The sequence below is a fragment of the Silene latifolia genome, chromosome 10 (assembly GCF_048544455.1).
Source record: "Silene latifolia isolate original U9 population chromosome 10, ASM4854445v1, whole genome shotgun sequence".
In the NCBI taxonomy this organism is placed as follows: domain Eukaryota; kingdom Viridiplantae; phylum Streptophyta; class Magnoliopsida; order Caryophyllales; family Caryophyllaceae; genus Silene; species Silene latifolia.
Window position 1 is genome coordinate 134,163,695 of NC_133535.1, and position 15,461 is coordinate 134,179,155.

Here is a 15,461-nt window from a genome sequence, read left to right on the forward strand (position 1 = left end):
ACAAGTCATCAATCCTCGGCAACGGATACTTGTTCTTCACCGTGACACGATTGAGCTCTCTGTAATCAATGCACAATCGCATACTTCCATCTTTCTTCTTTACAAAAAGAACTGGAGCTCCCCACGGTGACACACTAGGCCTGATGTAACCCTTGCCTAGCAACTCATGTATCTGCTTTTTCAACTCTGCCAACTCCTTAGGTGCCATACGGTAAGGTGCTTTAGATATAGGACCTGTTCCCGGCTTAAGCTCCACGCTGAAATCAACATCCCTCTTGGGAGGCAAACTCGGTATTTCCTCAGGAAAAACATCTTCAAACTCTCTCACCACGGATATCTCGGAAGGCATCGGTGACTCTACTCGGTGATCTCTCACATGACAGAGAATCAAAGGACACTTCTTCCTCAAACATGACTTTAAAGTCATTACAGCTATGAACCTACACTTAGGCTTTACCACAAACCCTCTATAGGACACTCTAACACCCTTGGGACCCTTTAAGGACACCCTCTTTTGCCGACAATCTATCCTGGCATCATACTTACCCAGCCAATCCATCCCGACAATCACCTCGAACCCATTCATAGGAAACTCTAACAGGTCTACTGGTAAATCTACCCCTCCAACTACCATGGATACACCCTTATACAGCTTGAGACACGACACAGACTCCCCTGAAGGTATGAATACATCATCTTTTACAACCTCAAACTTTCCCAAACCCATAGACACAGCATGACTCTTAGACACAAACGAATGTGTAGCCCTGGAATCAAACAAAACAAAGGACGGTACATTATGAAGAAGAAAGGTACCGGAACTACATGAGCATCATCCTGTGCTTCCCGCTTGTCCATCATGAAGAGCTTTCCACTTTTTTTTCTGTCCTCCACCCCGAATCAAGCATTGGAGGTACTCGGCTTGGCCGCCGAATCTGAGTGACGCTATTGTTCTCGGCGCCGATAAGATCCACCACCACCGCGGTTGTAACCGCCCCAGTTTGCCCTGTCCACTTCTGTTGCCCCATGAACCTCCCGGTCGGTTACTAGCGAAACTCGAGTCGGCCCCCGAGAAAAATTCCCGACCGAGCTCCCGAACCATTGCCGGCTTGTAGCTCGTGCATTTCCGTCTTTGTGGCCTATCCCACCACAATTGAAGCAAGTAAGGTTGGTGTTGTCACTCACAGCCCGACCCCCATTCTTTCCCCAACCACGAGATCCTCCCAAGAAACCACTCCACCGAAAAAAGCCTTAGCATGGTTGAAATTCCCTTTCTTGTTGGTTGGTGATCGTTGTTTCCGCCATCACCTTCCTCTTTTCTCGCAAAGAATCCTCTCATCGATCTCTCTTGAGAGATCTACCATTCTCTCGGCTTGACCCGCTCTCAAGTACACTTCCTTGAGGTCGTAGCAACCCCGGTGGCATACGACTCACGATCTTAGCAGATAAACCCCTCTCAAAACGGAGAGCCAAACCTCTCTGTCCTAGCTGCATATCTTCAACATAACGAGATAGCTCCAAAAACCGATGATAGTAATCGTGGATGTCATCTCCTCGGTCATGGTGAAGGAATCAAAGTCGGATCTCATCTTGTGTCGGATATGCTCCGGCACAAACTGCTCTCTCATAGCACTCTTCAACCCAGACCAAGGAATAGCTCCTTCCGCCTGGTAGTAAGCTCTAGCATCTTCCTTGACATTTTGCCACCAAACTCAGCAGCTTTCACCTCTTAGGTAGTACACTACCTGCTCAACAATCATGTCCTCGGGGCACTTAACCATTTCCATGAGAGCTTCAATCTCACGGTGCCACTTCTCGAGTAGCTTTGGTTCACCTACCCCGTCATATGTGGGAGGGTGGAAACGAGCAATGTTGATGCTAAGTCGTGTTGCATCCATCGACTTCTCATTCCCCTTTCCCACATTTTTGAGAGCTTCAAGGAGAGCCTCTTGTTGCTCGATCATGCGAGCAACCTCATCAAGAGTCATCTCGAAGCTTGGATCTCGCGGGAGTTCTTTTGGGCGGCATACTTTTGAATCGACAAGAAACACGAAACGTAAACACAAAAGCCTACCACTCAAAACGTAGTAACCTCCGCCAAAAGAACACTCGGCCGAGTATACAAACATACTCGGTCGAGTAACGACTACTCGGTCGAGTATCCTAGATACTCGGTCGAGTATTGCGACTCCGAAAGCGAACTTCAAAAACTCAAAAACAACACTCGGTCGAGTAAAACAACACTCGGCCGAGTAGCCACTACTCGGTCGAGTATACCTCTTACTCGGTCGAGTTGTCACAAACAGTAGCTACTGCTACTCACTGTAAATCAATACTCGGTCGAGCTCTTGGTTACTCGGCCGAGTGCTCCCTACTCGGTCGAGCACCTTACGCTTTCGGCCGAGTTACAAAATAGACGGGTATACGATATAAAGTTCCCCTATCATGCCCACTATTCCCCGCAGCAAACGCATAATATTACGAGTTTAAATGCCATGTTATAATCACATCAAAGATGCAATTCATATATCAAGAACTTTAATGCCACATTAGAATCATATCAGCATACAATTCATACATATGCTAAATCCAACATGACCAACATTCACAACCCGTCACATCCACCATTCCTCCCATCACAACATTTAGGAACTTCAACACACATACTTTCAACTATCAACTTTTACCAACATGCATCTTCACATACATGCACATACAAAACCTAGCTCTCATCACACTTCCCCATGTTACCGGCTCGAGTTAGTGAGGGCCAATTTGCGACTCCGGGACGTCTCCCGAGTCTTTGCGGTAGCTCCAAACAACTCTTCCCGGGTTCATTTTACTTAGACTCCCTAGGTTCATTATATTCATTTGTTTAGGTGCCGGAATCTTCGGCTCTGATACCACTTTGTAACACCCCCTCATACCAAGGTGCCTTACCAGGACCACCCTACCATGAAAGTGTGTTACCATCTCGGTTGCCCGAGGTTAGTACATATCAAAAAGCGTCCGAACTGAGCACATTTATTAAAGTACTGTAAAATGTAAAGTTTACATCAACCAAACTCAAATACTGTTTTAACAAAATACAACTTCAAAGTCTGATAATAAAAGAAATCCAACTAAGACTCAGACGGTGATGCTATGACTCGTGATGGCACTTCTCCCAAGACAGTCCCCAAGCTCACACTAGCAATACCTGTCAAGCCTGCTCACCATCCCCGAATGGATCACCGCAGATTCCACAAACAACACGAGGTCAGTATTACTCAAACATTAAGACAAACAAACGGAGGAATCAACTGATCATCGCCAATCCCCAATCCCCCATTCACACACAAGAATCGACTACACACAAGTGTGTATCCCCGCCAGATTACCCATCGCAACAGTAATCCTCGCCGCCCGGGGTGACCGCACCCGATCCCACCTAGTCCAGCTCCTCAACGAGCGACAATAATCCCTGTCCCTTAATGTGCACATCCCCTCCCGTGGCGGGTTCCACGGAGGGCGAATTAGGGTGTGAAGCCACTCCCGCAAGTGACTCCACCACAATCACAATCACAATACAACACAGCCATCTCAACACCCTTACACCAACATCGTTACAACAATCTCCATACTCCGATGATCAACAGATAGCCATAATCATAACAACATGTCTTACAATAACAGTAAACTGAGTAGGAAACCCTACCTTAGCAACCAACAGTAGTATGCAACACGGACAATCAAAAAGGCTCCTCTACGAAGTCTTCTCCTATACAATAATCATGTAACATAATTACACATTGCACAATTCCCAAAATTCCATTTCCATATATGTATAGTAACCCCAAAGAGTACAATTAATCATAAAGATAGGACTTACCGACAGTGCAACGAGAACTTATACGCAAGAGTCACGAAGATTACCCACACGACGATGCTACGGAATGATTAAGGGAAAGATTAGGGAATGATTAGGGTGTAATTAGGGTAACGTAGAAACTGGTGAAGTTGAAATGATGTTTTTGAAAACTGACGCGGGATATAAAATAATCTTAAACATTCCCTAATCAAACCGTCAAAATAACACTCGCCAGACCGAATACTCGGTCGAGTAAAGTTATACTCGGCCGAGTATCCTCTACTCGGTCGAGTATTCACTATACTCGGCCGAGTATTCATCGGCAGAACCAAAACAACTCACAACAACAGCACTACTCGGCCGAGTAGGCTCTACTCGGTCGAGTAGTCGCCAAAGAAAATCCGTAGTGTTACAACTATCTTTTGTAATTATCTTTCTTAACCTAGTTACCATCTTCTTGTAACCTATATATATCCTTGTACCTCTCATTCATTAATATACAATTTCATTCACGAACAACCTAAGTCTTAGAGTAGGGACGGTCGCCCCCACTGAAGTTGAAAAAACCCGAAGTTTTTAGTTAAATTTGAGGTTTTTTTAAATTTGTCTTATGAAATTACTCGTTCGCCCTCCCTGAGATTTTTCGCCTCTCCTCTGACGCGGGGGAATCTTGACTCCGCCACTCAGGTACTCGACTACTCGTATTATTATATGGAATAAAGTCGTTTGATAACTCTAGAAGTGTTCTTTAGAAAGACGGACGCCCATTTTTATATTATACTAGTAATTGATGATTGATGCTCTTTTTGGTAATAGAATAATAGGATTATGGATTTTGTATAAGTCAAATAATATCACGCACTATTCAATCACTATTCATGTGTTGCACCATGTATCAACTATCGATGACATCTTTGACTAGTGATCCAAATTGAACCCTGTCTTGCATCATCAATCAAGATTAAAATCGATTTTTAACACAATAGATGGACATTCATTGGAATCATACCATTAAATGAACTTATGTGAATAGTATTTTAATCAAATGGTATGAGTCCCGTGAATGGAAGAGAGTAGTGTTATAATTATGACCGAAGGGGGTGTAAGGATCCTAATCCCAATTGCGTTTTGGTCAATTATTGGCGATTCAATGACTGAGTATATAGTTGATATCGAGTATTCCATATCAAACAATTGATGTTGATGCTTGATAGTTGATACTCATGTTCATGTGAGAATGACGAAGATGATGTCCAACACAATCGTCTATAGCTTTTAACTTTTAAGCCATGTTCTTTCTAACTTAATTTCAGCTCAGCTCAGGTTCATTTAATTCAGCTCAGCTCAACTTCATTCAGTTTAGTTATCTTCCGCTGAAAAGGACAAGGCTAAGCCCTACAAACTTAATTTTAATTCCCGGTTCCGCCCCTAAACTAAAACGTTTGAACCGAATGCAATTATGGGACTTATGGCATAGTATTAGCTTCTGAGACTCGAATCGGAATCCAAAATTCATGTGATGCACTAAGTTCATGACTTGGTCACCTATCCAACATCACAAAGTACTAAAATGAACGTGGAATTTAGTCTTCTAAACTAAAGACTAAATCAAACAAGTTATAAGAAAGTACCCTTGACTTACACAACAAATAACCATTTTAATTATCTAGTTTATTGTAATGCTAGCTGTATAGTATGATATGATCAAAGCCCCTCAAATTGTCTTTAAACAAAAATAATGAAGAAATTTAAAAGAAACCCACATCAATTTCTTGTTCAAAACACAATTTAAATCAATTTTTATAAGTTTAGGTGATGGATGACAAGAGATCTAAGATACTTGCATGCATACTAGTTGTAACTTTAATCACATTGATTACAGTTGCTTCTTTATATCTTGGACCTTCTTGGCAATTTTTTTGTATCTTTGTGTCTTGTATTACAGTCATATTTATCATATTTATATGGCTAATTCGACGTCGGTCCAAGGAGGTTGCTTACATTTTGCCTCATAAACAATTGCCTATAATGTCCAGAGAGCTCTCTGTTCCTTGTAGTTTTGTTAGGAAAGTTGCTGGAGTTCCTACTAAATTTCGGCCTAAAGAGCTTGAACTCGCGACAGATAACTTCAACGCTTTGATTGGCCGGGGAGCCTCCGGGAGTGTCTTCAAGGGGATCTTGAGTGATGGTACTGTAAGATAATTGTATACTTACATAATGTTCTTGTATTGTTAACCATTTTGCATCGGGTCATTTGAGTTGGGTTTGTTTTTGGGTTTGAACCCGTCAATTTTGAATCAGGTCATTTTAGGTTGCGTTTACTAAGGTTTCGTCATTTGCTAGGTAAAAGTTATATGCATTGTTTTGAAATAATAGTTCACATTTGTCACATTGTGTGTTAGTTCGGGACAAATCATTTTTGGGTCAGGTGGTCACTACGGGTCATTTTAGATCAGGTCAATGTCGGTGAGACAAAGTTAACTCAGCTATGAGTTATATATCAGGGTCAATTGAGGTATTATGTCGTTTTTCGAGCGTAACATTTGATTTTGATCAGGTACATGTGTGGCTGTAAAGAGGATCGAAGGCCAGGAACGAGGCGAGAAGGAATTCCTGTCAGAAGTTGCAGCAATTGGCAGTATTCAACACATTAATCTAGTAAGATTATACGGTTACTGTGTCGTTCCATCAGGGCCGCGATTCTTGGTGTACGAGTTCATCCAAAAAGGTTCATTAGACGGGTGGATCTTCCCACGACGAGATCGAAGAAATCGTCCAGGTGGTTGTCTACCGTGGCATATAAGATGGAGTGTTGCAATCGACGTGGCAAAGGCCTTGTCGTACCTTCATCATGATTGTCGCTCGAGAATCCTTCACCTCGATGTAAAACCTGAAAACATTCTCCTAGACGATAGTTATCGAGCTGTGGTTTCGGATTTTGGGCTTGCGAAATTAATGGGTCGAGACCAAAGTCGTCTCGTGACCAACATTCGAGGGACCAAAGGGTATTTAGCCCCGGAATGGCTTTTAGAAAATGGCATTTCCGGAAAATCCGATGTTTATAGCTACGGGATGGTTCTTCTCGAGATGATAGGCGGGAAGAGAAATGTACGAGTAATTGACGATGATTCGAAGGATCGATCTCTTCGAAAATACGAGTATTTTCCTAAGATTGTTGTCGAGAAAATGAAAGCCGGGAAACTAATGTCCGTTCTCGACCCAAGGTTATTAGAGGGAAAACGGGTTGACGAGAATCAGGTACGGAAAATGGCCCACATTGCATTATGGTGCATCCAAGAGAAGGTCCGTCGTCGACCCACTATGGCCCAAGTGGTGGATATGTTCGAAGGGCATTTACGGGTGGACGACCCACCCGAGACGGAGATGATTATCGTTGATTTGTTGGCGATTGGGAACGAGAAAGTTGCGGGTCAGGTGAGGATGAAGGCAACCGGAGTTTATTTATCGGACGTTAATACTAAGATTACTAAAACGGGTGGTTCATCATCATTTGAGGGTTCTAGCGTTTTATCAGGTAGATAGCTGAGGATTAATTGTAGAGCTTTTTATTCATTTCTTTTGCAGGTTTATTTGTTTGATTTTCTAATTTTTTTTGTACATTACAATGTATTTGGTTTTCAATTTTGAACAAGAATTGAGATTACCTTGAACAAAACATTGAGATGTGGTCATAACACTTGTAAGTATCCACAAAAAGGATGATATATCCGGATGTACAAGAGCATTATACAACCATGTTAATTTAGTTGAACTTCTGTATTATATGTGTTCCAACTTCCAAATGGTTCATAAAAACTTCTCTCTCTCTAAACACTCTCTTCTCTCTAAAAAGAAAACCCCCAAAAAATCAACCTTGTTTCCTCCGCCTCCCCATCCTCCCAACCCCCCTTCTCTGCCTGCTTCGTCGCCGGAGATTGGCTCGTTTTGGCCTATCTCCGGTGATGATTTATCCCTCTTTATTACACATTAAATCTTTACCCATTTCCTCCCTTTTTTTTCGATTTGATCTCGTTTTGTTCCGATCGCTTTGTGGATCTTGCGTTTGAATCTTTGGGGATCCTGTTTGTTTATGATGTGGCGCTGCTTTCTCCGGTTCCCTTCTCACGTCGTCCGTCGTTTGTCTGTCGTCGACGGTTTCTGGACATGCATGCATCAAGGGAAATGTTCCCCCCTCCCCTTGCCCCTTGCCCCTTCCCCCATTTCCCCCGTCCCTTTGGTTTGATCTATCTCCTGGTTGTTGAGATAGATCTGGTTGATGGTGAGTCTGTCTTTGAGTCTTGTTTATGGGTCAGGTCTGTCGTTGGCAGTCCGGTCGATTTGGCGTTCCCCTTCCCCTCGCCCCCTCCCCTGCCTTTCGGCTTGTGTCTTTCACCGCCTGGTGGTTGTTGTTTTGACTCTCATTTACCACTTTGTTGCATGCATGTGTGTCTCCGTTGGTGTCGATCCCGTCGCTGTGTGAGTCCTTGGGACAAGAAGTGATGGTAGCTCCTGGGTTTGTGGGTTCTTTGCTGGCCCTCTTGGTGTTGGTCGGGTCTATCGTTCTTTTCGGTTGGGTGAGGCTGGGTGCTGGTCGATTTAAGGTGTGATTCGAGGTTTGGAGTTGGCTTGAGTTGGGTTTTCGGTGGGGTTGGATGGATCAGAGGTGGTGGTTATTTTAAAATTTATGTCTTATTTCTCGTCTTGCTTTTTATAGATACCCGTATCCGTCGATATTGGAATTTATAGAGAACCCGACAAACACCCGATGATGATAGGACACATGTATTTATTAGTTGTCATTGTCATTATTTGGGTTCGTTTTACGATGTAGAATGAGCGTTGTCGACGGAGTATTTTATTAATTTAAATGATATTTAAATTAAAGCTTTTTTAAGGTGAATTCATTTTACTTTATTTTGAATTTATTTTCTCAAGTTTATTTTATTGAAAATAAAATAAATAATTGATTTGAAAAATCATTTTATGAGTGTATTTGATTTGAAAAATCATTTATTTTAATGTGTTAATTGTTTTGAAAAATCGATTTAAAAATCGAAAAGAACTCGTTTTAAACACGTGTTTTAGAGCTCGATTATAACTCGGTTTTTGGGCACGTTTTCTTTACGAGTTGGCACGAATCTCGAGTACACTAACCAACCTAGACCACTACCCATCCAACCCCAGTTCGAACCCCATAACCACGGCCCAAATCATGCCCCAAATCACCTCCAAACAGCCCGCATACACAAAGCAGCCCCCCTGTTTTGCAGCTCAAATCCCGAGCCCGAAACCCGCTCCAAATACCACCAAAACCCGTACCCATTAACCCTAACCCATACCCTAGTATCCTACCCATATTACCTTACCTTAACCCCCAAGAAAACCCCCCATACAAACCCTAGAAAACCCCACAAAAGCTGCTGGACAGCAGCTAAGCCATAACCCGTTGGCCTTAGCACCACAAAGCGAACCTTCAGAATGATGGTTTACCTTGCGAACCTATTTTTACCAAGCTCCACATCCCAAAGAACCATAGCCTTTTGTACCAACCCTAGACACGGGATTTAACAGTACCTTACAGGCTAGAATGGGATACGACATGATACCTTAGGTGAAACCTTCGAGTGTGTACACACAATTAAAATGCCAAGTTTATGCACCAAGATCGAACTACGTCGGATTTGATTTCGCTCCACGCGAATACGTAGGCAATCCTTCAGAATAAGGGATTCAATCCACTCATCAACCAAGTTGTCATCTTGTCGGTTTCTTACGGGTCTTAACCAAGTCCAAATGAAGCCACCTTTGTTTGAGTCAGTCTTAGCACTCGATGTAGGCTAGGATAAGGATATAGGTTCAGATGAGTAGTGTCAAGTCTCAGAATGAGCTTTATCGAACGGTTTAGGCAAAGATGCCGAGTCATATAGATGTAGGTTTGTGTTGGGAACAGAAAATATGAAAAACCCGCTGAAAAGAAAGAAGGCGTGGAAGAAAAATAGTAAAAGCCCGCTGAAAAGAAAGAAGGCGGTGGCAAGAAATGATGAAACTCGCTGAAAAGAAAGGAGGCGAGGAGAAGAGTGACAGGATGTTCCCAACAAGAGTGATGTGTGATGTTCAATTGTTCTCATAAAATCAGTCTGTGTTTGGTGTCTGGGCGAAGCCAACGTTGTTGCTCTGTGAGTTTAATCCTCCTTGTCAATGCCAAGTGATCTTGATTCCCATGTGCCCTCGGGAGCACGCCCATGACATACGATATCTCCGTCCCAGGTCCGACGACCTTGTGATTCCCATTTGTCATCTTTTGGCACCAGAATGGCCAATTTACATTTCTACCCCCAATAAGTCAATAATTGAATTAAAACCCGTGCACACTTACGGTTTTATTTTCCTTTTTTGTTTTACGGTAGCGGGCTACGCCCACGTTGTTTACAAGTCATACAGAGTGTCTGAGTCGTATTTCATGCTCACCCATCAAGGTTCGATCTCAAAAAATTTCAAAATTTCAAAATTCCAAAAACTTTTTGCGAATTATGGATAGATGATCCAAGTAGTGGAATCTTTTCGGGTCGATGACCCCAATCTTTCGAAATTCAAAATTTCAAAATCAATTTTTGAAGGGTCGATGGCTCAACATACCAAGTGATGTCAAATTTAAACTTCGGGTCGATGGCCCAATTATTCAAAATGTTCAAATTCAATTTTCGGGTCGATGACCCAATCTTTCAAATAATCCAATTTCAAGATCGATGATCCAAATGTGCTTAAGTGATGATTATTACTCGTACATTTTTTGTGTTTCAAATATAGCAGGATATGTTTCAACTGGGGGCTCTAAAGTCTTCGACTTTAGAGCCATTGCAAACTGGGGGCTCTGAAGCCGTTGGCTTTAGAGACCATTATCAAGATGAAAAGGATGACATCCACTCGGAATTCAATTCAATACAAGAGTATGAAATGGAAGAATTCCGTAGCTGAAAGCAAATGATGAAAGCGGCGGCAACCTCCTCGGAAAGTCCCGTCCCATTCGGACAAGTGCCAGCAGATGATAAATTTTGGGCAAATGTCAGCAGATGATGAGTTTTGGACAAACGCCAGCAGATGATAAACTTTGGGCATGTGTCAGCAGTTGTCGAACTACGACGCGGGTTTGATTCCGTCAGAAACGGATACGTAGGCGCCCGAGGATAAGGCTCAACCCACCATATATGCAATTTATGGGTCGACGACCAATGATTATAATTTGACGCAACAGAAGCAAGAGTTAATCCCCGACGAAGTTTCAGGTATGATCTCTTCTTATGGCTGGCGAGCTTATATACGCAAGTCTAATGGACTATAAACGACCCGAGAATCCTCGGTCGAGAGGGACTGGGGTATACTTTGACTTTCGCCTTGTCCAAGCCTCAGTCAAAGTGGGGGCTCTGTAGATACCCGTATCCGTCGATATTGGAATTTATAGAGAACCCGACAAACACCCGATGATGATAGGACACATGTATTTATTAGTTGTCATTGTCATTATTTGGGTTCGTTTTACGATGTAGAATGAGCGTTGTCGACGGAGTATTTTATTAATTTAAATGATATTTAAATTAAAGCTTTTTTAAGGTGAATTCATTTTACTTTATTTTGAATTTATTTTCTCAAGTTTATTTTATTGAAAATAAAATAAATAATTGATTTGAAAAATCATTTTATGAGTGTATTTGATTTGAAAAATCATTTATTTTAATGTGTTAATTGTTTTGAAAAATCGATTTAAAAATCGAAAAGAACTCGTTTTAAACACGTGTTTTAGAGCTCGATTATAGCTCGGTTTTTGGGCCCGTTTTATTTACGAGTTGGCACGAATCTCGAGTACACTAACCAACCTAGACCACTACCCATCCAACCCCAGTTCGAACCCCATAACCACGGCCCAAATCATGCCCCAAATCACCCCCAAACAGCCCGCATACACAAAGCAGCCCCCCTGTTTTGCAGCTCAAATCCCGAGCCCAAAACCCGCTCCAAATACCACCAAAACCCGTACCCATTAACCCTAACCCATACCCTAGTATCCTACCCATATTACCTTACCTTAACCCCCAAGAAAACCCCCCATACAAACCCTAGAAAACCCCACAAAAGCTACTGGACAGCAGCTATGCTCAGAGGAGCCCGTCTGCCTCTCCTCCCTTTTACCCTACTTTAACTCCTTATAAATACCCTCCCTTCACCATAAATTCATTCCTCTAAGTTCTCCGCACATCCTACCGTCACTCACAAGCCATAAACTCCAGAAACAAACCCTAATTGCCTCTCAAAAACCCTCCACAAAACCGACATACAAACTGAGAATCAGTTTGTGTGTCCTCTTAGAAACCCTTCGTTCTCCCTTCAAACCTCCATCAAAATTCGAGTTTCTTATTCCAAATTAACCATACAACATCCATCTACACATTAGACAAAGATTTACGAGCCAAATTGCGCTTTTGAGTACACGAATTCCCTCGAAAAACAGAGTGTTATACACTCTGTTTTCGCGGCTTTTCCTGTCTGTCCAGTTCTGTTTGTGCTCGTTTTTCGTGCCCAATAACCCAAAACGAGCAGGGATTGTTTTAAGATCCCTGTTCTCCTCTCTTTCTAGTTTTCAAAACATCTTTTAAATCGAATTTTCACCGTGAAACGAGAGAGAAATCGCTGTTTGAAAGTCGCTGTCCAGATTTGCAAAAAAACGTGTTGTTTGCTTTGTTTCTTCGTCGACGACGGCCTCTCGAGATAAAATCTACCATCGATTACGACCCAAGACGGTGTCAACGATACATGTAGGTTGAGGGTGCATCAAATCCTCCTCTTTCTCCCTTTTATTTCGTTTTTTATGTTTGTTTTTTATAGTTCGTTTTTGTTTGTTTATCGTTTTTGTTTATCGATTGCTCTTATTAACTATGAAACTATTTTAGTCCGAGTATGAGTTAAAGTACCACCATGAACACCCGCGTTGACTTGAGATGGGAAATAAACCGCTACATCAGTCGGTCGTACACCCCCGTCTCATTTACATATCCTCGTGTTCAAGGTAGGGCATTAATAAAACGGATTCTGACTTCGCTCTTCGCTTTTGACCCCTCTCTTCTCTCGTGTGATTCGACCTACCCCTGGACCATTTACATGTTAGTATGACCTCTGATTGTTAACATATAACTCGTTTAGATGATATTAGATCAGTTTAATAACCTAATTAGACACTTTAGGGTACATCGACATAGCTTTTAAAACCGATTAACAATTCTGTAAATAATTGAATGCATCTCTCTCTTTCACCTAATTTTTCGCTAGTATAAGGGTGCGTGATTAGCACCGTCTTATCAACACTCGATGAGTTAAATTAATTAGCGAACTTGACCTAATTCGACCCTTTAGGCCGTGTAGAGCACCCGGTTTTAAGCAGAGCTTTCTGACCTCTTTTATCGTCGTTTTCTAATGTACGTCCCGCATCGCTTCGTAAATCTATCTAACTAATGAACCTGACCTAGGACCTAGGGTTGGACGTGGCTTTAGGCCGTGAGGCTTGGCCGTGTCCTTTGTTTTTTCTTGTTTCGTTTGTTTTACAACGTTCGTTCTTTATTTGTTTTGTCGCTTGTAATTTATCGTTTGTTATCGAGTTGTAATTTTCGAGTTAGCTTTCTTTTATCGAGTCAAAACCTCTTTCAAAACCTTAGTCTTGTTTGGTTAGATGGTTGTGCCCCAATGCATGTAGGAGCGTAGTAAATCGCATGTTGTTTAAAGCAACATGGCCCGATTTATGCTAATGCATGCTTTGGTGTGTGGCCCTATGTCTAATTCGATAAGATTAAGTGAAAGCACGCATCACGAGGAGTGACCCAAGGCCGTGAGTCATGTAAGTCGTGGGCCACCCCTTTGTGCACGTTTTCCTAGGCCGAATGGCCATGTGTCGTGTATGGTGTTGTATATAGCAATTGTATTTAGATCGAGTTGTATCTTTAATTTCTCGTTGTGTCGGCATGAAATGCCTGGGTTGTAATAGGGTAGATCCCAACGGCTCCCCCATTCCCATCAAGCCTTGTTTGTTTCGTTTATATGTTGTTAGATCAATCAACCCACATGCTGAATTACAACTTTGACAAAGTTAGTTTAGTTGCATCTAAATCGACATAGAAACTTCACATGTTAGGGTTTTGAAAACGATGTTTGCATATCATATATCGTAGTAGCTATGACCTTGTTTGAAATCCGATACTTGACTTAGTAGAGGCCGTTATTGACGGGCGGGGTTAGGTGTCCTTATGGGCTTCCTAACACGTACCCTCACCCCTTACTCAAGATCTATGGTTTGTGGATCCGTCTAAATACCATTGGATTACGAGAGTCATTCAAATCGAGTGATATAGGGTACAAGTCTTTATCTTTAATCACTCGTAGTCGATTGGCTTTATGCTTTTCGATGAAAGGTGTAAAGTTGACTTGAACGGTTCCAAGTTCCCAAAAAACTTGGTGGCGACTCTAATTTGTCTTAATTCGATTCGAAAGAACCTCGAGTCGATTATGCCTAGTGTGGATCCCGCGGACGCAGTTCCCGAGGGCCTTGTCCACACTTTTATTATCTAATAATCTCCGTTGGTTGGAGTTTTTATGTTTGTTTATGTAATAATAAGCTAAGTCAAATATCTGGTTGGGGTGGTGTGGTCTCGGTGTCTCTGTGGGTTCGTACTAGTTTTTGCATGCTGGATTTCTCAGTCCGTTCGTCTTATGATCTAAGGGTGCCTTTTCTAAGGTGTAGGAGATTTCTCTCCGCCGAGGGCAGACTTCGTCGTCTTGCCTTTCCTCTTTTCTTCCTACGTTCTTTTCGCAAGAGCGTAATTAAGTACACCTTGTTTTGGTCACTCTGTTGCTTGTATGTACCCACGGTATCTGGAGGTCTTCCGTGCTAGTGATGATGCTACCAACGCTCGTGACCAAGCTTCTGCCTTTTCACTTTATGCTTATGTCGTGCCAGTTTGTCTTAGTGTTGTAATTTTATTTCCAGAAAACTTTAATGTAGTCTTTAGTTGGCTTTGTAGCGCTGGATTTGCTACTCGGGGTTCTAGCGTTATTTAGTCAAGTAGCTTGTTACGTTATGTAATTTTGGGAATGCTATAAGCCTTCCTTTTTCACTCTGACAAAAAAAAAAAAAAAAAAAAAAAAAAAAAAACGACTTCCAAATGGTTCAAAGTTTTCGAGTTACATACGCTAATTAACATATGACTACGGCTCCACTTTAGACGAGATTTTTCTCTATTATTTTCTGGAATTCAAACAATCAAACATTTCTCCATTGCCTGGCCACAGCATATACATTCGTTCCTATGATTTCTAAGAAACAAATAACCATCATTATACTTTGTGATCATCATAAACTTCGACTAAACTCAGCCTCCTTTTTATGTCATCGTTAGAAAATATGTTTACAAATTACAATACATATGACTATACGAGTCAGGGCAGTCTCATTATATAGGACGTCCAAAAGTAGAATTTACGCCTTCAGAAGCCAAATTTTACAACTTTGAGCATTTTTATCTCCGGTTTCGGTAGTCCAAACCATTGGTATCCCTAGCGATAAACTATTTAA

The 15,461-nt window shown here is 42.0% G+C and overlaps 1 protein-coding gene across 1 annotated transcript; it reads left to right on the forward strand.

Moving 5' to 3' along the window:
• Positions 1 to 5,665: 5,665 nt before the first annotated feature.
• LOC141609203 (putative receptor-like protein kinase At5g20050) lies at positions 5,666 to 7,510 on the forward strand. The gene is made up of 2 exons (XM_074428355.1): positions 5,666 to 6,038; positions 6,408 to 7,510. The coding sequence occupies exons 1-2, from the start codon at positions 5,666 to 5,668 to the stop codon at positions 7,391 to 7,393; spliced, it is 1,359 nt and encodes a 452-aa protein (XP_074284456.1). The 3' UTR covers positions 7,394 to 7,510.
• Positions 7,511 to 15,461: the final 7,951 nt, after the last annotated feature.

Bases quoted from the DNA above. Each gene is read 5' to 3' on its own strand.
- LOC141609203 (XM_074428355.1), top strand. From the start codon at position 5,666: ATGGATGACAAGAGATCTAAGATACTTGCATGCATACTAGTTGTAACT. The intron at 6,039-6,407 runs GTACTGTAAGAT...GATTTTGATCAG, and splicing joins CAAGGGGATCTTGAGTGATG to GTACATGTGTGGCTGTAAAG.